The 24,194-nt window shown below is 36.1% G+C and overlaps 1 protein-coding gene and 1 non-coding gene across 4 annotated transcripts in view; both read left to right on the forward strand.

The window, feature by feature from the left end:
• RMDN1 (regulator of microtubule dynamics 1) overlaps positions 1–24,194 on the forward strand; it is a 51,647-nt gene that overhangs the window by 24,998 nt on the left and 2,455 nt on the right. For 2 of the 3 annotated variants that reach the window (XM_047725806.1, XM_047725807.1), the window contains exons 5-8: positions 9,056–9,145; positions 19,010–19,065; positions 20,723–20,810; positions 22,216–22,246. In XM_047725806.1, coding sequence (XP_047581762.1) covers positions 9,056–9,145; positions 19,010–19,065; positions 20,723–20,810; positions 22,216–22,246 — 265 coding nt within the window. Of the gene's footprint in view, positions 1–9,055; positions 9,146–19,009; positions 19,066–20,722; positions 20,973–22,215; positions 22,247–24,194 lie in introns of all 3 variants that reach the window. The other variant, XR_007126617.1, reaches the window with a different exon arrangement.
• On the forward strand, positions 10,359–10,462 carry LOC125099458 (U6 spliceosomal RNA). The gene has a single exon (XR_007127185.1). It is a non-coding gene; the product is annotated as a U6 spliceosomal RNA (small nuclear RNA).

The following is a 24,194-nucleotide window of genomic DNA, read 5'->3' on the forward strand; positions in this document are numbered from 1 at the left end:
ACCTTTCTCCCTCCACTCACTGCCCCTAAGGAACCGCTCACCCCAGTGGCCCAGGGGGAGTGCAGGGCAGACAAACCAGAGCTGCACACATGGCCCCTTCCCCTCCCAAGCTCCAAGACGGGCAGGGTGCCTGTCACCTGAGCCCTCTCCACCAGGGGTCTCATTCCTCTGGGGCTCTGGTGGAGGTGGGCATCCTCTGCCAGGCCCAGCACGTCATGTGAAGAATGAATTCAGTGCCCAGTTCTTACTGTCAAGGTTTGATGTGGAATCACAGCTGCAGTGGTACATATTTTTATCAGTGCTTGGTTGGTTTAAAAAAAAAATGCATGCTATTTTATTACATTATATAGTACATTATATTTTTATGTAGAGGTGAGAATAGAGCAATTGGACAGCTAAGAGCTGGTATAACTTTCACATGTAACTCTGCTAGTTCTTGAATTTCCTAACTGATTTAGAATGATGCTTTTCAATTGGCACTCTGGAGACACATGGGACATTATTGGTATTTTGTTATTAGGACATCACTTTATGATGTTGGACTGTCCTTAGTAGATCTACCAAGTCATTGTGACAAGCACATTTCATCTCCACCCATTTCCAAATGCTCCCTTTAGGGGCCAGTCTCCCTCAACACCCCACTAATACTGGTTTTTATTAAAAATAAAATAGATATGGATTCTTCAAATTTGTTGAGATTTGTTTTATGGCCCAGAATATGGTCCATCTTGTTAAGTGTTCTTTGTACACACGAAAGGAATGTTTATTCAGCTATTGTTGGGAGTATTTTATAAATGTCATTCAGGTCAGTTTGGTTGATGGTGTTGTTCTTTTTGTACCTTTTGTATCCTTTATGATTTTCTATCTACTTGTTCTATAAATTATTTAGAGACACATTGAAATGTCCAAGTATAATCGTAAGTTTGTCTGTTTCTTTGCAGTTTTTGTTTTTTTTTTTTTAGATTTTTATTTATTTATTTGACAGAGAGCTCACAGGTAGGCAAAGAGGCAGACAGAGATAGAGGGGGAAGCAGGCTCCCTGCTGAGCAGAGAGCCGGATGCAGGGCTCGATTCCAGGACCCTGAGATCATGGCTTGAGCTGAAGGCAGAGGCCTAACTCACTGAACCACCCAGGTGCCCCTGTTTCTTTGCAGTTTTATTAATTTTTGCAGCATGCAATTTAAAGTTTCTTTTGGGAATATAAACATTTAGGATTATTGTATTTTCCTGATGCATTAACCTCTTTATTACTATAAAATGATCCCCCTTATTTTTTGAAATACTCTTGGTTTTATCTTCCACTTTGTCTGATACTAACATAGCAACTCTTGTTTTCTTTTGCTTAATGTTAGCGTGTTATATCCTTCTCTGTCCTTTTACTTTTAACTGTCTTTATATTTAACATGTACGTGTAAACAGGTGATGAAGTCTTGCTTTTAGTTTTACTTATGTACTTCACATTATATAAAATTCATCATTGTAATGCATATACTTCAGTGGTTTTTTCACATTTTCCCTGTGTTGTGCAACCATCAGCACTAATTCCATAATATTTCTGTTATCCCCAAAACAAACCCTATACCTTCTGCCAGTTAATCCCAATTCTCCCCTACACCTGTCCCCTGGTAAGCACTAATCTACTTTATGTCCCAATGAATTTTCCTATTCTAGACATTTCATATAAATGGAATTACAATAGGTGGCCTGTATGGTCTGGCTTCCTTCCCTTTGCATAATATTGTCAGGGTTCATCCATATTGATCATGTGACAGTACTTCATATTCCATCGTATGGATATACCGTTTTGTTTATCCATCAGCTGGTGAACATTTGGGGTATTTCCACTTTTTGGCTGTTACATACAATTATATATAACTTGTATACAAGTTTTTGTGTGAGCATTTGCTTTTACTTTTTTTCTTGTGGAGGTAAATTCACACAGCATAAAATCACCCATTTTATAAGTGCACAATACAGTGACATTTAATACATTTATAGTGTTGTACAACCATTATCTCTAGTTCCAGAACATTTTTATCACCCCAGAAGGAAACCCAGTAAGTCCAATTAAATAGTCACTCTCTGTTCCCTCTTACTACCCTGACAATCACTAATCTGCTTGTTGTGTCTATGGCTTTACCTACTCAGGATATTTCATAGAAATGGCATCATACAGTATGGGATCGTTTGTGGTTAGACATCTTTGACTTACCATGTTTTTGAGGTCCATCCACATTATAGCACGCATCAATATTTTATTCCTTTTTATGGAAGAATAACATTCCTTTGTGGATATACCATATTCTATTAACCCATTGATTAGTTGATGGGCATTTGGGTTATTTCCACACTTTTGGCTATTGTTTATAGTATAAACATATATCCATGTATGAGTATTTTTTTAATACCTGTTTTCAGTTCTTTTGAGTATATGTCTAAGAATGGATTTGCTGGGTCATATGTAATTCTATTTTTTTTTTTAAGATTTATTTATTTTGGGGGGCAGAAAGAGAGAAAGTGAGCAGACTCCCTGCTGAATGCACAGGGAGCTTGATGCAGGGCTCAGTTGCACGACCCTGAGATCATGACCTGAGCTGAAGGCGCTTAGCTCAGACGCTTAACCAACTGAGCCGGCCAGGTGCCCCTATGTAATTCTTTCGGAAGAACTGTCAAATTGTTCTTTAAAGGACCTATATCATTTTACATTGCCACTAGCAATGTGTGAGGGTTCCAGTTTCTCCACATCCTTGGTCACACTTGTAATTATCCATTAAAAAAAGTTAAAACTAGTGGGTGGGAAGTGTATGGTTTTGATTTGCGTTTTCCTAATGAGTAATTATATTGAGCATCTTTTCATGTGCTTATTGGACGTTTGTATATCTTCTTTGAAGAAATGTCAATTCAAATTCTTTTTTTTTTTTTTTCAACTAGGTTTGTCTTTTTATTGTTGAGTTTTAAGAATATTTTCTGGCATTTACTCTCTGGTTAGAAACACGATTTGCACATATTTTCTGCCATTCCGTGGATTGTCTTTTTACTTTCTTGATGATGAGCTTTGATGCACAAGTTTTTTTAATTTTGAGGAAGTCCAGTTTAGTTTTCTTTGATTGCTTGTGCTTTTGGTGTCATATCTAAAAAACAGATTTTCATCTATGTCTGTTTCTAAGAGTTCTGTATTTTTTAGCTCTCACATTTAGGTCTTTGATCCTTAAAAGAGTTAGCTTTTATACATGGTTGAGATAGGAGTTCAGATTCATTTTTTTGCATATAAATATATAGTTGTCCTAGCACCATTTGTTGAAAAGACTGTTCCTTCTCCATTTTCATGTTTGATGAAAATCAGTTGAACATAAATGTGTTGTTTATTTTTGAATTCTCAATTCAATTTCATTTTTTTGAGTGTAGACCTGTTTGTCTTTGTGCCAGTATCACAGTGTCTTGATTACTATAGCTTTGAGGTAAGTTTTGAAATAAGGAACTGTGAGTTTTCTAGCTCTTCTTTTTCAAGATTGTTTTTGACCATTCTGAGTTCCTTCAGTTTCCATACATATTTTAGGATCAGCTTGTAAATTTCTGCAGAGAAGCCAGTTGGGTTTTTGATAGGGATTATATTGAATCTGTAGATTAGTTTGAGGAGTATTGCCATCCTAACAGCATTGTGTCTTCCTCCACAGATACATCTTGTCTGACCATTTATTTAGATCTTTCTCTTCCTTCAACACTGTTTTGTAATTTTCAGTCTTCAAGTCTTGTACTTCTTTGGATTTAAATTTATTCCTTAAGTATTTTATTCTTTTTGATGCTATTGGAATTCTTGACTTCATTTTCAGATCATTTATTGCTAGCATATAGGAGTGTAACTAATACTTGTATTTTAATGTATATTAATTTTATGTCCTGTAGCTTTGCTTAACTCATTTATTGGTTCTTTTGGTTGTTTTGTAGATTATTTAGTTTTTTTCTATATTGTCAACATGTTTATAAATTATCCATAGTTTTTTTTCTTTTCCAATCTGGACACCTAATATTTCTTTATCTTGCTCAATTTTCCTGGCTAGAACTTCAGTACAGTGTTGAGTAGAAGTGACAAGAGTGAATATCTTTGTCTTGTCCCTGATTATAGGAAGGTAGCTATTAGGCTTTCACCATTTGCTATGATGTTAGCTGTGGGTTTTCCATAAATGCTCTTTATCGATTGAGAAAGTTCCCTTTCATTCCTAGTTGTTGAATGTTTTTATCATGAAAGGGTGTTGGATTTTTGTCAGATGCTTTTTTCTGTGTTTGCTGAGATGATCATGTTGGTTTTTCCCCCCTTCATTCTATTAATGTGGTATCTTGCATTAATTAATTTTCATATGGTAATCCACCCTTATATTTTGGGATAAATCCCATGTGGTCATGTTGTGTAATCCTTTTCATTTGCTGCTGAATTCAACTTGCCATTATTTTGTTGAATTCTGAATCATAAGAGATACTACTCTTCAGTTCTTTTTTTTTTTTTTTTCCTCTGATTTTATTGGGAAAGAATTGACATACATTATTGTAAGTTTAAGGCATACAGCATGATGGTTTGGTTTGCACCAAAGTGATATGATTACTGTAGTAGGCTCAGCTGATGTCTATCTTCTAATATAGATGTGATAAAAAGGAAAGAAAGAAAAAAATTTTTTTCCCTCATGATGAGAACTCTTAGGGTTTATTCTCTTATGAACTTTCTTATTATATCATATTTCAGTATTAACTGTAGTCTTCACATTGTACATTACATCCATAATACGATTCACCCTTGAACAACATGGGGAGAAGGACGCTGATTCCTGTGCAGTTGAAAATCCACATAGAACTTTTGACTCCCCAAAAACACAACTATAATAACCTGTTGACTGGAAGCTTTGATAACAAATAATCAGTACATATTTTGTATGTCTTACATACTGTATTCTTACAATAAAGTTACAAAAAAGAGAATATTCCAAAAGAAATGAAAAGGACAATAGATTTACATTACTATATTTCTCACAAGAAATCTGTGTATAAGTGACTCTTGCATGGTTTAAATTTGTGTTGTTCAACTGTATTTATCTTATAACTGGAAGTTTGTACCTCTTGACCACCTTCCTCCAATTCCTCCTCCCCCAGCTCTCTACCTCTGGTAACCACAAGTCTTACGATTTTGTTTTTTTTAAGATTCTACATGTAAATGAGATCATACAGTATTTTTATTTCACTTAGCATAATGCCTTCAGAGTCCCTCCATGTTGTTGCAAATGGCAGGATTTCCTTATTTTTTATGGTTGAATAATATTTCATTGTGTGTGTATGTGTGTGTATACACACAGCACAATTTATCCATCATTTGTTGATCTGTACTTAAGTTGTTTCCATTTTAGCTATTGCAAACGAGCTATGAACATAGAGATGCAGATATTTTTTCAAGTAGGTGTTTTCATTTTTTTTTTTTTTTTAAAGATTTTATTTATCTGTCAGAGAGAGAGGAGAGCAAACGAGCACAGGCAGACAGAATGGCAGGCAGAGGCAGAGGGAGAAGCAGGCTCCCTGCCAAGAAAGGAGCCCGATGTGGGACTCGATCCCAGGACGCCGGGATCATGACCTGAGCCGAAGGCAGCTGCTCAACCAACTGAGCCACCCAGGCGTCCCTCATTTTTTGTTTTTTATAAATTCCAAGTAGAATTGCTAGATCATATGGTAATTGTATTTTTAATTTTTGAGGATTGGCTATCCCAGTTTAGAATCCGAACAGTGCATAAGGGTTCCCCTTTCTCCACATCCACACCAGCATTTATCTCTTGATGGTGGACATTCTAACAGGGGTGAGGTGATACCTCATTGCTATTTTAATTTGCATTTCCTTAATGACTATTGATGTTGTGTATCTTCTGTTGGCCTTTCTAATATCTTCTTTGGGGAAATGTCTATTAGGACATTTCTCTGCCCATTTTTAAATTGTTGGTTTTTTGCTATTGAATTGTATGTAATTGTATGAATTATAATTCAGGTATTAAACCTGTATTAGATAATATTGTTTGCAAATATTTTCTCCCATTCGGTAGGCCTTTTCATTTTGTTGATGGTTTCTTTTCCCTTGCTGAAGCTTTTTAGCTTGATGTAGTCCTTTTTTATTTGGTTGCCTGTGCTTTAGATGACATATCCAAAAAATCATTACCAAGACCTATGTCAAGAGGCTTTATTCCTGTTTTCTTCCAGGAGTTTCATAATTTCAGGTCTTAAATTTAAGCCTTTACCTCATTTTGAGTTACTTTTTGTGAGTGGTATAAGATGTGTCTAGTTTATTCCTTTACATGTGAATATCCAATAATCCAGTGCTATATTTGTAGTCTGCCCTTTCTTAATTGAATATTCTTAGCTCCCTTGTCAAATATTAGCTGACTATATATTCTTGGATTTATTTCTGGGTTCTCAGTTCTGTTCCATTTGTCTATTTGTTTTTATGCCAATACTATGCTATTTCAATGAGTGTAGCTTTGTAGTTTAGCTTGTTCTTTTTTCTCAGGGTTTCTTTGGCTATTCTCTGTCTTTTGTGGTTCTCTGTAAGTTTTAGGTGTTTTTTTCTACTTATGTAAAAACTGTCATTGATATCTTGATAGGGATTGCATTGAGTCTATAGATGGCTTTTGGTAGTACTGCTATTTTAACAATATTCTTACAGTACATGAACGTGGGTTATCTTTCCATTTACTTATATCTGATTTCTTTCAATATCATGCTGAAGTTTTCAGAGTAGAGATCTTTCATCTTTTTATATAAATTTATTCCTATTTGATTTTGATCCTCTTATAAATGGGAACTATTTCTTTTTCAGAAAATTTGTTGTTAGGTTATAGAATTGCTGCTGATATTTGCATGTTAATTTTATATCCTGCAGCTTTACTGAATTTATTGATCAAAAGGCTTTTTTTGTTGAGTCTTTTGTACTTCTTATGTATAAAATCATGTCATGTGCAAATAGAGGCATTTTTACCTCTTCCTTTTTCCAAATCTGATGCCTTTTATTTTTTTTTCTTGCCTGATTGCTCTAGGTGGACTTAAAGTACTGTGTTGAATTAGAGTGGTAGGAGTGAGCACCAGCACCCTTGTCTTATTCTTGGTCTTAGAGGAACTTTCAACTTTTCATCATTGACTGTGATGGTAGTTGTGGATTTATCACATATGGTCTTTATTTTGTTTAGATATATTCCTTCTGTCTCTAATTCAATTTATTGGGAGTTCTTACCATGAATGGATGTCAAGTTTTGTCTTAATGTTTTTTCTGTATCAAAATGATCATAAGATTTTTTTTTCTATTAATGTGATGGATCACATTGATTGGTTCGTGTATGTTGAATTATTCTTGCATTCCAGGGATAAATCCCACTTTGTTGTGGTGAATGATTTTTTTTAATGTTCTGCTGAATTCAATTTATTAGTATTTTTGAGAGTTTTTGCAGCTCTGTTTTCTTTTATTGTGATGGTTTTGGTTTCAGTAACATTGATGTCAGAGAATACTTAAGAAATGTTCATTGTTTTCCTATTTTTTGGAAGAGTTTAGAGAAGCTTGGTGTTAATTTTCTTTAAACATTTGGTAGAATTTGTCAGTGAAGCCATTTGATCCTGGTGTTTGCTTTGTTGGAAATTCGTTTTGATTACTAACTCTGTAGATTACTTATTATTTGTTTGTCAGATTTTTTGTTTATTCTTAAGTCAGTTGGATTGTTTCTTGTTTTTAGGAATTTTTTCATGTTTGGTGGATCACTTAATGTGTTCCCGTACAGTTGTTGCTACTACTCCCTTTTAATCTTTTTTATTCCTAGATTTATTACTGAGGTTAGTAATAATAGATGTATTCTTTGAGTCCTCATTTTATTAATTTTTCTTTTTTCTTTTTATGTTTAGCTAAAGGCTTGTAAATTTTGTTGATCCTTTCGGAGAATTAATTTGGTTTTGCTACTCTTCCCCATTTTTCCTATATTTCATTTATTTCTACTCTAATCTTCATTATTCCATTCCTTCTGCTTACCTTGGGTTAGTTTGCTCTTTTCTTAGTTTCTTTTCTTTTTTTTTTTTTTTTTAAGATTTTATTTATCTGACAGATCACAAGTAGGCAGAGAAGCAGGCAGAGAGAGAGGGGGAAGCAGGCTCCCCACTGAACAGAGAGCTTGATGCAGGGCTTGATCCCCAGGACCCTGAGATCATGACCTGAGCCGAAGGCAGAGGCTTAACCCACTGAGCCATCCAGGTGCCCCCTTTTCCCAGTTTCTTAAGGTGAAGTTATTGACTGGTAACTTTCTTTAAGGTAGCTTATAGCCGTAAGTTTCCTTCTGAATACAACTTTGCTGAATCCCTTAAGTTTTGTTATGTCGTATTGTTTTTGTTCTTCTCAAGGGATTTTTAAATTTTCCTTGTGATTTATTTGACTCATTGGTTATTTAGGAATGTGGGTTTTTTGGTTTTTTTTTTTTTTTTTTTTTTTTAAGATTTGTTTATTAGAGAGCGAGTGAGAGAGATGGGGAAGGGGCAAAGGGTGAGGGAGAGAGAGAATCTCTACCAGACTCCCTGTTGAGCACAGAGCCAGACGCAGGGCTTCATCTGGTCTCATGACCCTGATATCATGACCTGAGCTGAAACCAAGAGTAGGACACTTAGCCCACTAAGCTATCCTAGGAATTTTTAAATTTCCACATAATTATGAATTATCCAGATTTCCTTCTTTTATTAAAATATTTTCGTTTCACTGTGGTCAGAGAACATACTCTGGTTTCTATCTTTTAAAACTTGAGACTTTTTTACAGCCTAATATATTCCCAACCTTGATCTCAAGGTTGTAAGTTTTTGCTTAATGAGAATGACTACTGAGGAATAAGTATTCAGTTTTACCTTGTATTGAATGGAATATTAGTAGATTATATTCTTATTTTATCTATTTTATTAATTTTTTATTATCAGGAGACCTAGCTTTTATTCTGGCATCAGAATTTATTTTATCTAATATTATTATATTCTTATATTATTCTTACATGTTTTTTTCTTCTGTTTTTAGTGGTATGCAATCTGTATTAGTGATGTTGGAGATTATGAAGGCATCAAGGCTAAAATTGCAAATGCCTACATTATCAAGGAACATTTTGAGGTACTGATGAATTTTAAAAGTAATTAGCTTTTTAAATAAATTTGTTTTACTTATCTATTGCTGTATAGCAAACCACCTAAAACTTAAGAGGTCTAATGCAGTGACAGCTCATTTCTCAAAATTTTGTGTGTTAACTCTGTAGTGGTGCTTCTGGTCTGTTTGGTGTAGCTGAGATCATTCAGACGGCTGCCTTCACCTCAGTCTTCAGCTGGACAGAATGTACGAGATGTCTTCTTATATGATGGGTTCTCTCCATTTTCCATTGCATTATTTAGTAGTCTAGCCCCAGCTTCGTTACAGCATGGTAGCTGGCTTCCAAGAATGAGCATTCCAAGATAAAATTCCAATGTGCAAACTTTTATCAAGCTTCTGTTTTGCATCACACTTGGTAATATCCTGTGAACCTAAACAAGTCATGTGGCCAAGACCAGAGTATATGGGAGGGAACCATATGAGGTCCTGAATACCCCAAAGTGTGGTCTGGTATAAAATCAAACCCAACTGACAAACCACTCCCAATAGTAATAGTACTGTTTACAATAATTATTTCTGTGTATTTTATGTTTTTTTTTTTTTTTAAAGATTTTATTTATTTATTTGTCAGAGAGAGAGAGAGAGAGAGAGAGAGCGAGCACAGGCAGACAGAGTGGCAGGCAGAAGCAGAGGGAGAAGCAGGCTCCCCACAGAACAAGGAGCCCGATGTGGGACTCGATCCCAGGACGCCGGGATCATGACCTGAGCCGAAGGCAGCGGCTTAACCAACTGAGCCACCCAGGCATCCCTGTTTTTGTTTTTTTTTTTTAAGATTTTATTTATTTATTTGACAGACAGAGATCACAAGTAGGCAGAGAGGCAGGCAGAGAAAGAGTAGGAAGCAGGCTCCCGCTGAGCAGAGAGCCCGTTGTGGGGCTCGATCCCAGGACCCTGAGATCATGACCTGAGCCGAAGGCAGAGGCTTTAAAAACCACTGAGCCACCCAGACGCCCCTATTTTATGTTTTAATATTTCCCCTGAAGTTACTTCTTTATAGTAAGTTCTCCTTAGATGTCACATATTCTCCAGGAGTTTGTGTATTATTTCATGATGTGCCATATACACTACCTCATTGTTCTAAACAAAACTAAACAAAAACTCTGGAAAAACTGCCACTAAAAATTCAGCTTATTTATTTCTCTTTTGATATATTAGACCACTTCAAAAATACAAAGGAAGAGTGCTGGCTTCGGCAGCACATATACTAAAATTGGACTGATATAGAGATTAGGATGGCCCCTGCGCAAGGATGACACACAAATTCGTGAAGTGTTGCATATTTTTTTTTTTTAGTTTAGTCTAGTTTATTCTTCTTTTATTTTTATTTTCTAATATTCATATAGAGTTAAACTTCAAGGTAATCTCCTTTCCCCAATCAATGCTACCCCTATAGGTATACCAATTCTTAATCCCCCTTTATCTTAGGAAAGTTGAGTCCTTTAACAAAGATATCAAGATACATCCAGGAAGAATCAAAATAACCTTCCTCGCCCACACTGAGAATTTATAACCACTCTCCCATCTTTTTTTTCCGCCAGTGTTTCTGTGTATTTGTGTTTGTCCTGATAGTATATAAATCTTATACTTGGGGTTCTTTTTGACGAGGTTCTTCCTTTTTTTGCTTTTGTGTGTGTGTGTGTGTGTGTGTGTGTGTGTGTGTGTGTATTTATATATATAAATTTTTCTCTTGTCATATACTTTTATCAGTCTTTTTGTCTGTTTTTGTTTGTATACTTCATAAATCTTACCTTGGGGCCCATTTGGGCTGAGCCTTCTCTTTTATCTTCCCTTTTTTTCCTGTCTCTCACTTTTTCTTTTCTTTTTTCTCTCATTTGGGTGGGGAATCCTGATTGCTCAGAAGCATTCCAGGGTGCACCTTGACTGCACCACGGTCGATACATCCAGCTACATCCGATCAGTCATCTCTCACCAAAATGACTAGGAGGAGGAATGCCCAACAGAAGAAAAATACAGAGGATGGGCCTTCTACAACAGAGCTAATGGCTATCAACATAGACAGTATGTCGGAAAGGGAATTCAGGCTAACAATTATCCAGGCAGTAGCTAGGTTGAAGAAAGCCATGGATGACCAAATGGAATTGATTAGGGCAGAACTGAAAGCCACCAGGGATGATGTTCAAAATGCTCCCCATGAATTCCAATCTAATCTAAATTCTCTAAAAGCTAGGGTAACTGAGACAGAAGATAGAATTAGTGATCTGGAGGAAAAAAAGAAAGGATCAGGAGGAAGCCTGGAACAAACAGCTTAGAAGCCATGAAAACAGAATCAGGGAAATAAATGATGCCATGAAACGTTCCAACGTCAGAATTATTGGAATCCCTGAAGGGGAGGAGAAAGAAAGAAGTCTAGAAGATATAGTGGAACAAGTTGTCCATGAAAATTTTCCCAATCTCATGAATGGAACCAGCGTTCATGTACTAGAGGCAGAACGGTTTCCCCCCAAGATTATAGACTCTCGAAAGTCCTTGAGACACCTGATAGTAAGAATGAGGAATTATAATTGTAGGCAGACCCTCTTGAAAGCAGCCAGGACAAAGAAGCTCCTTACGTACAGAGGAAAGCCCATCACAATAATGTCAGACCTGTCCACAGAGACCTGGCAAGCCAGAAAGGGCTGGCAAGATATATTCAGGGCACTAAATGAGAAGAACATGCAGCCAAGAATACTTTATCCAGCAAGACTGACATTCAAAATGGATGGAGAGATAAAGAGTTTCCAAGACCGGCAAGGCTTAAAAGACTATGCAACCACCAAGCCGACACTGCAGGAAATATTAAGGGGGGTTCTATAAAAGAGAAAAAATCCTAAAAATATAATTGAACAGAAATATAGAGACAATCTACAGAAAGAAAGACTTCGAAGGTAAAACGATGTCAATAAAAACGTATCTATCAATAATCACTCTCAATGTGAATGGCCTAAATGCACCCATAAAACGACACAGGGTTGCAGATTGGATAAAACGACCCATCCATATGTTGTCTACAAGAGACCCATTTTGAACCTAAAGATACACCCAGACTGAAAGTGAAGGGATGGAGAAGCATCTTTCATGCCTATGGGCCTCAAAAGAAGGCCGGGGTAGCGATTCTCATATCAGATAAATGAGATTTTAAACTAAAGACTGTAGTCAGAGATACAGAAGGACACTACATAATTCTTAAAGGGACGATCCACCAAGAAGATCTAACAATTACAGGTATTTATGCCTCCAATATGAGAGCATCCAGTTACATAAGAAAACTATTAATCAAGATAAAGAGTCATATTGATATGAATACATTAATAGTAGGAGATCTTAACACACCTCTCTCAGTAATAGACAGATCATCGAAGCAGAAAATCAGTAAAGAAACAAGAGCATTGAATGACACATTGGCAGATGGACCTCATAGATATATACAGAACATTCCACCCTAAAACAACAGAATACTCATTCTTCTCAAGTGTACATGGAACCTTCTTCAGAATAGACCACATACTGGGTCACAAATCAGGACTCAACTGATACCAAAGGACTGACATTATTCCCTGCATATTCTCAGAGCACAATGCTTTCAAACTGGAGTTCAACACAAAGAATAGTGCGGAAGGAACTCAAACACCTGGAAGCTAAAGACCATCTTGCTTAAGAATGCTTGGATCAACCAGGAGATCAAAGAAGAACTGAAACAATTCATGGAAACCAATGAGAATGAAGACACTTCGGTCCAAAACCTATGGGATACAGCAAAGGAGGTTCTAAGGGGGAAGTACGTAGCCATCCAAGCCTCCCTCAAAAAAAATTGAAAAATCCAGAATGCACCAGCTGTTTCTACACCTTAAAGAACTGGAGAATCAACAACAAATCAAACAAACTCCACACATAAGAAGGGAAGTAATCAAGATTAGAGCAGAGATCAATGAGGTAGAAACCAGAGATACAGTAGAACGTATCAATGAAACTAGAAGCTGGTTTTTTGAAAGAATCAGTAAGATCGATAAACCATTGGCCACACTAATTCAAAAGAAAAGAGAGAAAGCCCAAATTAATAAAATTATGAATGAAAGGGGAGAGATCACAACTAACACCAAGGAAGTAGAAACAGTCATCAGAAGTTATTATCAACAGTTATATGCCAATAAGCTAAGCAACCTAGATGAAATGGATGCATTCCTGGAAAACTATAAACTCCCAAAATTGAACCAGGAAGAAACAACCTGAATAGATCGATATCCAGTAACGAGATTGAAGCAGTGATCAAAAACCTCCCAAAAAACAAGAGCCCAGGACCTGACAGATTCCCTGGGGAATTCTATCAAACTTTCAAAGAAGAAATAACACCTATTCTCCTGAAGCTGTTTCAAAAACTTGAAGCAGAAGGAAAACTTCCAGACTTTTTTTATGAAGCCAGCATTACCCTGATCCCCAAACCAGGCAAAGACCCTACCAAAAAGGAGAATTTCAGACCAATTATCACTGATAAATATGGAAGCAAAGATTCTCAACAAGATCCTAGCAAACAGGATCCAACAGCACATTAAAAAGATTATCCACCATGACTAGGTGGGATTCATCCCTGGGTTACAAGGATGGATCAACATTCGCAAATCAATCAATGTGATAGAACAAATCAATAAGAAAAGAGAGAAGAACCACATGGTCCTCTCAATTGATGCAGAAAAAGCATTTGACAAAATCCAGCATCCGTTCCTGATTAAAACGCTTCAAAGTATAGGGATAGAGGGAACATTCCTGAACTTCATAAAATCTATCTATGAAAGACCCACAGCAAATATCATCCTCATTGGGAAAAAGCTTGCAGCCTTCCTGTTGAGATCAGGAACATGACAAGGATGCCCACTCTCACCACTCTTGTTCAACATAGTATTAGAAGTCCTAGCAACAGCAATCAGACAACAAAGAGAAATAAAAGGTATCCAAATTGGCAAGGAAGAAGTCAGACTCTCTCTCTTTGCAGATGACATGATTCTTTATATGGAAAATCCAAAAGACTCCACCCCCAAACGACTAGAACTCATACAGCAATTCAGCAATGTGGCAGGATATAAAGTCAATGTACAGAAATCAGTGGCTTTCTTATACACTAACAATGAAAATACAGAAAGGGAAATTAGAGAATCGAGTCCATTTACTATAGCACCAAGAACCATAAGATACCTGGGAATAAACCTAACCAAAGAGGTAAAGGATCTGTACTCGAGGAACGACAGAACACTCATGAAAGAAATTGAAGAAGACACAAAAAGATGGAAGACCATTCCATGCTCTTGGATTGGAAGAATCAACATTGTTAAAATGTCTATACTGCCTAGAGCAATCTATACTTTTAATGTCATTCTGATCAAAAATCCACTGGTATTTTTCAAAGAGCTGGAGCAAATAATCCTAAAATTTGTATGGAATCAGAAGAGACCCCGAATCGCTAAGGAAATGTTGACAAACAAAAATAAAACTGGTGGCATCACGTTACCTGATTTCAAGCTTTACTACAAAGCTGTGATCACCAAGACAGCATGGTACTGGCATAAAAACAGACACATAGACCAGTGGAACAGAGTAGAGAGCCCAGATATGGACCCTCAACTCTATGGTCAAATAATCTTCGACAAAACAGGAAAAAATATACAGTGGAAAAAAGACAGTCTCTTCAATAAATGGTGCTGGGAAAACTGGACAGCTATATGCAGAAGAATGAAACTCGACCATATTCTTACACCGTACACAAAGGTAAACTCGAAATGGATAAAAGACCTCAACCTGAGACAGGAATCCATCAGAATCCTAGAGGAGAACATGGCAGTAACCTCTTCGATATCAGCCACAGCAACTTCTTTCAAGATATATCTCCAAAGGCAAAGGAAACAAAAGCGAAAATGAACTTTTGGGACTTCTTCAAGATCAAAAGCTTCTGCACAGCAAAGGAAACAGTCAACAAAACAAAGAGGCAACCCACGGAATGGGAGAAGATATTTGCAAATGACAGTACAGACAAAAGGTTGATATCCAGGATCTATAAAGAACTCCTCAAACTCAACACACACAAAACAGACAATCATATCAAAAAATGGGCAGAAGATATGAACAGACACTTCTCTTTTTTTTTTTTTTTAAAGATTTTATTTATTTATTTGTCAGAAAGAGAGAAAGCACACAAGCAGGCAGAGAGACAGGCAGAGGCGGAGAGAGAGGCAGGCTCCCCGCTGAGCAAGGAGCCCGATGTGGGACTTGATCCCAGGACTCTGGGATCATGACCTGAGCCGAAGGCAGCGGCTTAACCCACTGAGCCACCCAGGCGTCCCTGAACAGACACTTCTCCAGTGAAGACATACAAATGGCTATCAGACACATGAAAAAATATTCATCATCATTAGCCGTCAAGGGTGACTCCCATCATAGGCAGATTCAAATTAAAACCACATTGAGATACCACCTTACGCCAGTTAGAATGGCCAAAATTAGCAAGACAGGAAACAACATGTGTTGGAGGGGATGTGGAGAAAGGGGAACCCTCTTACACTGTTGGTGGGAATGCAAGTTGGTGCAGCCACTTTGGAGAACAGTGTGGAGATTCCTCAAGAAATTAAAAATAGAGCTTCCATATGACCCTGCCATTGCACTACTGGGTATTTACCCCAAAGATACAGAGGTAGTGAAAAGAAGGGCCATCTGCACCCCAATGTTTATAGCAGCAATGGCCACGGTCGCCAAACTGTGGAAAGAACCAAGATGCCCTTCAATAACAAATAACAAATGACATGGAGGACATGGGGAGATGGAGAGGAGACGGGAGTTGAGGGAAATTGGAGGGGGAGATGAGCCATGAGAGACTATGAATTCTGAAAAACAACCTGAGGGTTTTGAAGGGGCGGGGGGGTGGGAGGTTGGGGGAACCAGGTGGTGGGTATTAGGGAGGGCATGGACTGCATGGAGCACTGGGTGTGGTGCAAAAACAATGAATACTGTTACGCTGTAAAGAAAGTTTAAGAAAAGATTAAAAGCTGAAATTATCATAAATGTGTATAACAACATAGTACAGCCATAATAGTCAATTTTCCCCTTAAATTATAATGTTCAGAGCCAAAAGAATTAAGTAGATGGTTTTGAAATTATAAAAATAAATTTTCTATAAATTAAAACAAAATACAAAGGAAGAGAATATGATGGAAACATTAATAGGAAGAATGCTAGATAAGCTAATAGCTTTTCTGAATTTTATGGTAATAGTCTCAATTCCTGTTTTACACAGTGGGTAATAGAAAAGAACATTGGACTGGGAGTCCGGAGATCTAGCTTTTATTCTGGCATCAGTAGTATATATACAGACACATATGTATGTCTGTGTATGCATAAACATACATATTTTTCAGTTTAATAATATGCAACTTTTTCACATTGTAAGACCTTTGAAATCACATTGCATTATATAACCAGTGGTATCTTTTAATAGGCAGTGCTTTTTTCTTTTTAGTGATAAAAAATGATACGTAGTAATTTTCATGGTATCTTAGATTCTGTGAAATGTCATAATTTGCTCAGTGGCATTAAGTAAATCACCTGAGTTATTGTGCCATAGTGTGTAGAATATATGACAAATATCTTCCAATATAAATCATGAAAAAATTGCAAAAAAATATATTAGTGGAAACAGAGACTATAGATTATTTTTTAAAAACCAGTATTTTGGGGCACCTGGGTGGCTCAGTTGGTTAAGCATCTGCCTTCAGCTCAGTTCATGAGCCAGGGTCCCGGGACTGAACTCCACACTGGGCTCTCTGCTCAGTGCGGAGTCTGCTTCTCCCTCTGTCAATAAATAATAAAGTCTTTAAAAAAAAAAAATCGATGTTTTGCAGATCTCAAATGTGTATGTATTAAATATATTTTAAAAATGATAGTATTTAGTACTTACATACTAAAAAGATCATTTATACTATTATTCCTAATTCCATTATTATATTTAAAACCATAAGGAATTACTATCTTTGGGTTATTTTTGTTGTTTTTTTTAAGATTTTAAGTAATCTCTACATCCAACATGGGGCTCAAGCATGGTCCTCTGACTGAGCCAGCTAGGTGCCCCTATCTTTGGATTGTTTTGAAAACAAACTAATGGCAATAATTAAAAAAGAAAGTGTTTGCTTGAGAGTAGTCTCTCTCAACCCATCCCATAAGAAAATTAAATTCCCCAAGGCATCCACGGCATGTTCTGAATTAACTTCTCTCCCTTGCATCTAGAATGGGACTAGCTCTATACCATTCTTGGTAGATTGGAGAAAACAGTTATTCATACAATTTTTTGTAGGGTTTAATTTTCTAGTGGAACTCTAATTAGGAAAGGTTTCTTAGTGTATAAGTTGTGTATATTTTAAGACATATTTTGCTATGACTCATATCACTGTTTAATGGAAAAGTAAAATAAAGTCAGTGCTGATTCTTTATTCATATTAATGAAGCAAGATTTCTGCTAAGTCATACCTGGTTATTAGCCTTATTCTAGCTCTTACCTCTACTACTGCTACCATTCATCAGCATCAGTAATAAATTAAGTTGTACTTTTGAAAAGTAAAATTATGCTGGTTATAGAAAATATTACTGTGTTAAGTACCTCCTGTTACTTGCTCATTTAATATTTAGCACAACTCTATAATGTAGGTATATTACTCTATCAATTCTATAAAACAGCAAACTCAGGCATGACAAGAGGAGAGAACTTGCCAAGGTGAAAACTTGGAGCTGTGATCTGAACCCTGGTAGTCTGGCTTCAGAGACCCTACTGGTAACCAATACAAATACTTCAAAATGTGAATCTCACATTACTGACTGAAATGAAAATGTGGTTTACAGAAAAACACAAGATAGGAGGTCTCAGGTTTTTTTTTAGAAGGATCTCTTATTTTTAATAGGATTAACATTAATCTGAGATGTTTCTCAGACTTTCAACAAAATAATGGGTAAAAGGAGAAATAGTTGCTTTAAAGTTGTTCCGTAGTTTATGCTTCCATTAATTCACATAGGACTTTCATATAGTAAATTGAAATTAGGAAGACTATCAATGTATTACATTGTACATAATTATTTTACTAATAAATTCTGTAAATAAGTAGTATTTATTTTTCCTTTGTTGAGTATAGATGGAGTTGAACAAAACATACATAAAGGAAGAAACTTTGTAAAAGTATTAAGTACTTTGTTCTCCTTTAAGGAAAGAATACCATTTAGTCCAGTATTCATGTAGAACTTGCAAAAAAGAACCTCCTTATTTTTCCTCTAATCTAGAACATTGAGAACTATAGATTAATTTTCAAAATCAGATTCATTTAAAAATTTTGTTTTTTCTCATACTGATAAATCCTGTTAGTTGCTGAACTTTGTAAGAGTTAACTCTAATACAAGTCATTAACAGTGTATTGAAATGAATTTAATCACATTGAAGAATGAAGAGGGGAAAAAATTGGTATTATTATAGAAGAATTGAAATGTAGGATTGCCAAAAAAAATTTTTTTTTTAATAAGTATCCTTTTTTTTTTTTAAGATTTTATTTGACAGAGAGAGATCACAAGTAGGCAGAGAGGGAGGCAGATAGAGAGAGGGGAGGAAACAGGCTCCCCGTGGAGCAGAGAGCCCGATGTGGGGCTCGATCCCAGGACCCTGGGATCATGACCCGGACTGAAGGCAGAGGCTTCAACCCACTGAGCCACCCAGGTGCCCCCCCCCCAAAATTTTTTTTTATCATGACTTTTTCAGCAAACATAGTACTCATTTGTGTTTAGAAAACAAATATGATTGACTTTCTCATTTCTTGTTAGAAAGCAATTGAACTGAACCCAAAAGATGCCACCTCAATTCACCTTATGGGTATTTGGTAAGAACATTTCTTTAAATAAATATTTCAGTGGTAGTTACTATGATCTTATTTTGTAGTATATAATACCAAGATGTAAAGTATTTAGAAGTATTTGGCATTCATGAGTGTTCAGTTCATTATATTAACTAGTAGTTGTGATGTATCACTAAGTTTGATTGTGATCATGTTAACCATTGTAACTCATTTAGAAATATATGTTAAAATGAAGAAGGCATTAAAATTTTTGCTAGACTGAAATTCCTTTTGTTAGGAAAGACTGTTTTTACTTACAAGGCTAAATGAAACTGGATTAATCTAACTATATGGCAATACAGTTTGATGCCCTAAGAGTGTCTTTGCATCTTCAAGGTCTGTCAAATACAGTCTGATTCATCTGAGGAGTAAAATAATCTGACTTTCAGTATCTTTCCATTTGTCTAGTGTATAGCATTATTTTGCTGGTATGAGCAGCAAACTTGAGACAGGTTTGCCGCTGTTTTCTTTGGGTGGGTGTAGTTCGCAGACCTGAGTATTTTATTGTCTTATAAATAAATGGTGTAGACAGCCCTGTATCTGAATTTTTTTTTTAAGATTTTATTTATTTGACAGATCACAAGTAGGCAGAGAGGCAGGCAGAGAGAGAGAGGAGGAAGCAGGTTCCCCGCTGAGCAGAGACCCCGATGCGGGGCTCCATCCCAGGACCCTGAGACATGACCTGAGCCGAAGGCAGAGGCTTAACCCACTGAGCCACCCAGGCGCCCTCCTATATCTGATTTTTTTTTTTTTTAAGATTTTATTTATTTATTTGACAGAAAGAGAAGGATCATAAGTAGGCAGAGAGGCAGGCAGAGAGATAGAGGAGGAAGCAGGTTCCCTGCTGAGCAGAGAGCCAGTTTCGGGGCTTGATCCCAGGACCCTGAGATCATGACCTGAGCCAAAGGCAGAGGCTTACTTAACCCACTGAGCCACCCAGGGGCCCCCTGTATCTGATTCTTAAAAGGATTCTTAAAAAGGAGTTAAATATCCTTCAGGACAAAGGACAATATTAAACTAACTAATGATAATGGCTAGACAGTGCTAGGGAGGAACCATGAATGAGATAGAGTTGCTCCCTGAGGAATTCAGACCCTTAGTCAAAGATGCAGTACTTTTTTCCCTACCTGTATCAAGAAAGTTGTCAAGATCTTCGGATGTTAATCATTTGCCTTACTCTTTTCAGTAGGCAGACTTAAATTGTTCTTTGCCATTGTTATTTATACATACCGTGCTTAGTTTTGTTGGTGTTTTTTTTTTTTTAACTACTCTTAGTTTTTCTTACCTAAAAAAATAGGGGTAATGATCCTAACTTATTTAGTTCCTTGTAAGGAGTAAATGAGAGATAATCACCAAGCACCTGGAACAGAGTGAGCACTTAGTGATGAACGACAAATACTGTGTTTTCATTACTAGTACTGTTGCTTACTTATATTTAATCACAGAACACATCCTAATTGATGGATCAATATAAATCAGTCTCGGGTAATTCATTGGGAATATTAACCTACTGGATGTTATGTAAAGGGCAAATTGTTTAAACATACCAACAGAAGAAACTATCTTTTATATCTGTTAAGATGCTTAGTTTTTCTGTAAGAGGAAAAAAGATGCAACCGAGATGTCTGTTTTTTCTCTATAGGTGTTACACATTTGCTGAAATGCCTTGGTATCAGAGAAGAATTGCTAAAGTGCTGTTTGCAACTCCTCCTAGTTCCACCTATGAGGAGGTAGAGTGCTGTCCTTTGTTAAGTTAGTACTGATTTCTTAACTGCAGTGCCATTCTACAGTGTTCAGATCTACAGCTCTGAGCCGTGAGGCCTTTGAGCATGTTTCTAACCTACAGTGCAGCAATCTTATCACAGAGGCTTAATACTTATAATCTATGACTGGTGAGTGTTTTTTTTATTTAGGTGAGTGGCTGATGATTCTGGTATAATGTCAGCTGTAATAGCTCGTGCCAAAAATCTACCATTGTTTTCTATTTGAAATCCACACCATATAAAAGTCATAAAATAGAATAAATTCAGCAGCTGTTACTCAGCATGAGTTTTAGATATGTGTTCTACACATTAACAGTAATTTACCTGGGAAATCGTGTATTTGTATAGATAAAGGAAGAGTAATTTATAACTTTTTTAGAAAGCAGGGTTGCAAGGCTTATACGCTCATATTTTTAAGGCCTTTTGCTTTTCTTGTTGAAAATAAAATTTGAAAGGGATTTCTGGGCAAACACTAACTTACACTACTAAAACGTTCAGAGTAAGGAAATAAGGCCACTGAAAAAGCTTTCCTAGTATGACATGACAAGGAGCTATTTTTTCTTCTGGCAGCCTATGGTGTAGAATTTGATATTAAAATATTTAGCTGATGGGCGCCTGGGTGGCTCAGTGGGTTAAAGCCTCTGCCTTCGGCTCGAGTCATGATCCCAGGGTCCTGGGATGGAGTCCCGCATCGGGCTCTCTGCTCAGCGGAGATCCTTCCTCTTCTCTCTCTCTACCTGCCTCTCAGCCTACTGTGTTGTCTGTCAAATAAATAAATAAAATCTTTAATAAATAAAAAATATTAACTGAATATTCAGAACACAGTTGGGAATATGTATTATTAAAAATAATGTATTTCTAAGGAAAAAAGATACAGTTGGCTCTAACAAATCAGTTATGTTTCTAGGAAATCATACTTTATAAAACAGCTTAAGTGGGACAAAAAGGTTTCAGACTCAATAACATTTTATGTTTGAATTTCAATAATAAAGGACTTTTAAAAGTTTATTGGTACAACCTATGTATCACTGAGTAAATTTAGCTTTTGATTTTACTAAGTTTTTACGGGTAGTGACTGTTAAGAAGGATCAAAGCAGCTGAGTTGCATATGGTAATGTTCTTTCTTCTCTGCACTTGATGCTGGTTTGGTTCAAGTTCTAAACAGCAAACAAGTTATTACTAGAAGTTGTCCATCTCCTGTGATCTGTGCTCTGATGATTTAAAAACGTTCAATTTTGCTGTGTTAACTTTCACTGTTGATAAGTTGACCTTTATTTTAATATGTTTTAATTTACTTCCTGACTTTTGAAGAATATTTTTTAAAATATTGATTCTGTTTTCATTATGTTTGGACTCTTCGTGTTTTTAACAGGCATTAGGCTACTTTCACAGGGCAGAGCAAGGTAACATTTTTCTATTTCATATACTAATATAGTTAAAATTGTATGAGTGCTTTATAATAGGCATTTTTAAAACAAAAATGTTACTTATTCTAATATACTTCTCTTTGCACTAAATATCAAACAATTTTTAGACTTTATAAAGATCACAGAGTAAGAAGTAGACTGCTACTGAGTTTAGAACTACAGTTCTGGAATGGTCCTTTATTTGATATGATTCAGCTTTCTGAGAGGAGGCTTTGACAAGTTAACTGTGTTATTCAAGATTATACAGCTGTTTAGAATCATTAATTTATTTAAATGTTTAGTTAAAATTTTTTTTGAGGTATAATTGACAATTAACATTAGTTTCAGGTGTACAGCGTAAGGATTCAATAATTGCACATGTAAAGTGATTATAAAATCAAGTCTAGTTAATATCTGTCACATTACAAAAACTTTTTTTCTAAGATTTACCCTTTCTCTTTAAAGAGCATTTAGATGAGAAATCTTGTTTTTAAAACAAGCCAGTTTTTGCTTCGTTGCAAATATTGTCGTCTTTTATGAAGAGTTTCATGTCACTCTGGCTTTGAAGAAATGGCCAGTGTACAAAACTGACATCAGCCATTCTAAGTTCAGCCTTTTTAATATTAGTAGCACAAACTAGAAGAGTAAAGGACATAAGCATATGTTACCAAATACACCAAAAAAACCACTGCAATTCTATTTCTGTAAAATTAGAAGAAAATTAAAGCCTGTGTATTAGAGAGCCTACTCATATGGACTTGTTCAGATGCTTTTAGGATAGCAAAGCGTTTATTTTTTTAATTTCTTCTGAAGAGTGGTGTCTGAATGTTAAACCATGTTAGTAATATATTCTTGTTTGTTCTGTTACTGCCTTTTGCTGATAACCTTTTATGATCATAGTTTTTATATCATGAATATGAATCTGGGAATAAAATGTCCTCAAAGGGATTTAGAAACATAACTGCAAAGTAGAAATAGAGCCTTAGTGAATTAAGGGTTTGGGGTGTTAAGAAAAACATGGTCAGTAGCTCCAGTCATCCTTGAGGTTTTAGAACACTGTAGGTCAGTTCTTCCAGGTGGTCTTTTTTTATGGACCATATCTGGTTCAGAAGCTCCTCCTAGGCTCTTAAGTACCTGTTACTTCTCCCATCATAGCCCTTATCACACCGTAGTAGGAGTATGTGAGTTGTATTGTTTACATGTCGAAGACTAAATATGGGGATGATGCGGACTTTGTTGTTTTGCTCAGTTTTCCTCAGTGCTTAGCATAATGCTATTAAATTAGCTGAATGAAAATATTAAACAGATGAATGGATGATCCCTAAGGAAACCTTAAGTACATCCTCACACCACCTCATAAATACGTTCAGATTAAAGAAGTAAAACAATTTTGGGTTAAGGAGCAAATGGAGTTAACCATAAATTATATCCAGGGAAAAGTATGCATTAAATATAGAAGGTCTCAGTTGATAAGAGGAATCTGTATAAAGAATTAATGAAGTTAGTGAGACTGTCCCATGTTTTCATAGGCTTTTTGTTCAGTTTTCCCTGGGCCAAGAATGTTCTCTCTTTTTCTGTTAAAATCCGTTCAGCTGCCAAGGCAGCCCAGATGTAACTTCTTAGAGAGTTAGTTTCTCGTTGGTTTCTCATAGCACTTTAAAATGTGTACATCTGTCAAAGCATCCCTTTCATTTTTCTATTTTAATCCTCTTTTGTCTCTCTTCTTCATGATGGATTTCAAAAGAACAGAGTCTTTGTTAAATCTGTATTTAAGTATAACCCACATTTAGTAAATTATTAATCAAATGTATGTATGTACACCTGACCCTTAAACACTGGGTAAGGGGTACATGGCCGCCTGCATAGTTGAAAATCTGCATGTAACTAACTTTTGACTCCCCTCAAAGCTAACTCCTTAAATATTCTACCACTGACCAGAACTTTA

Source organism: Lutra lutra, chromosome 4 (assembly GCF_902655055.1).
Source record: "Lutra lutra chromosome 4, mLutLut1.2, whole genome shotgun sequence".
NCBI lineage: Eukaryota > Metazoa > Chordata > Mammalia > Carnivora > Mustelidae > Lutra > Lutra lutra.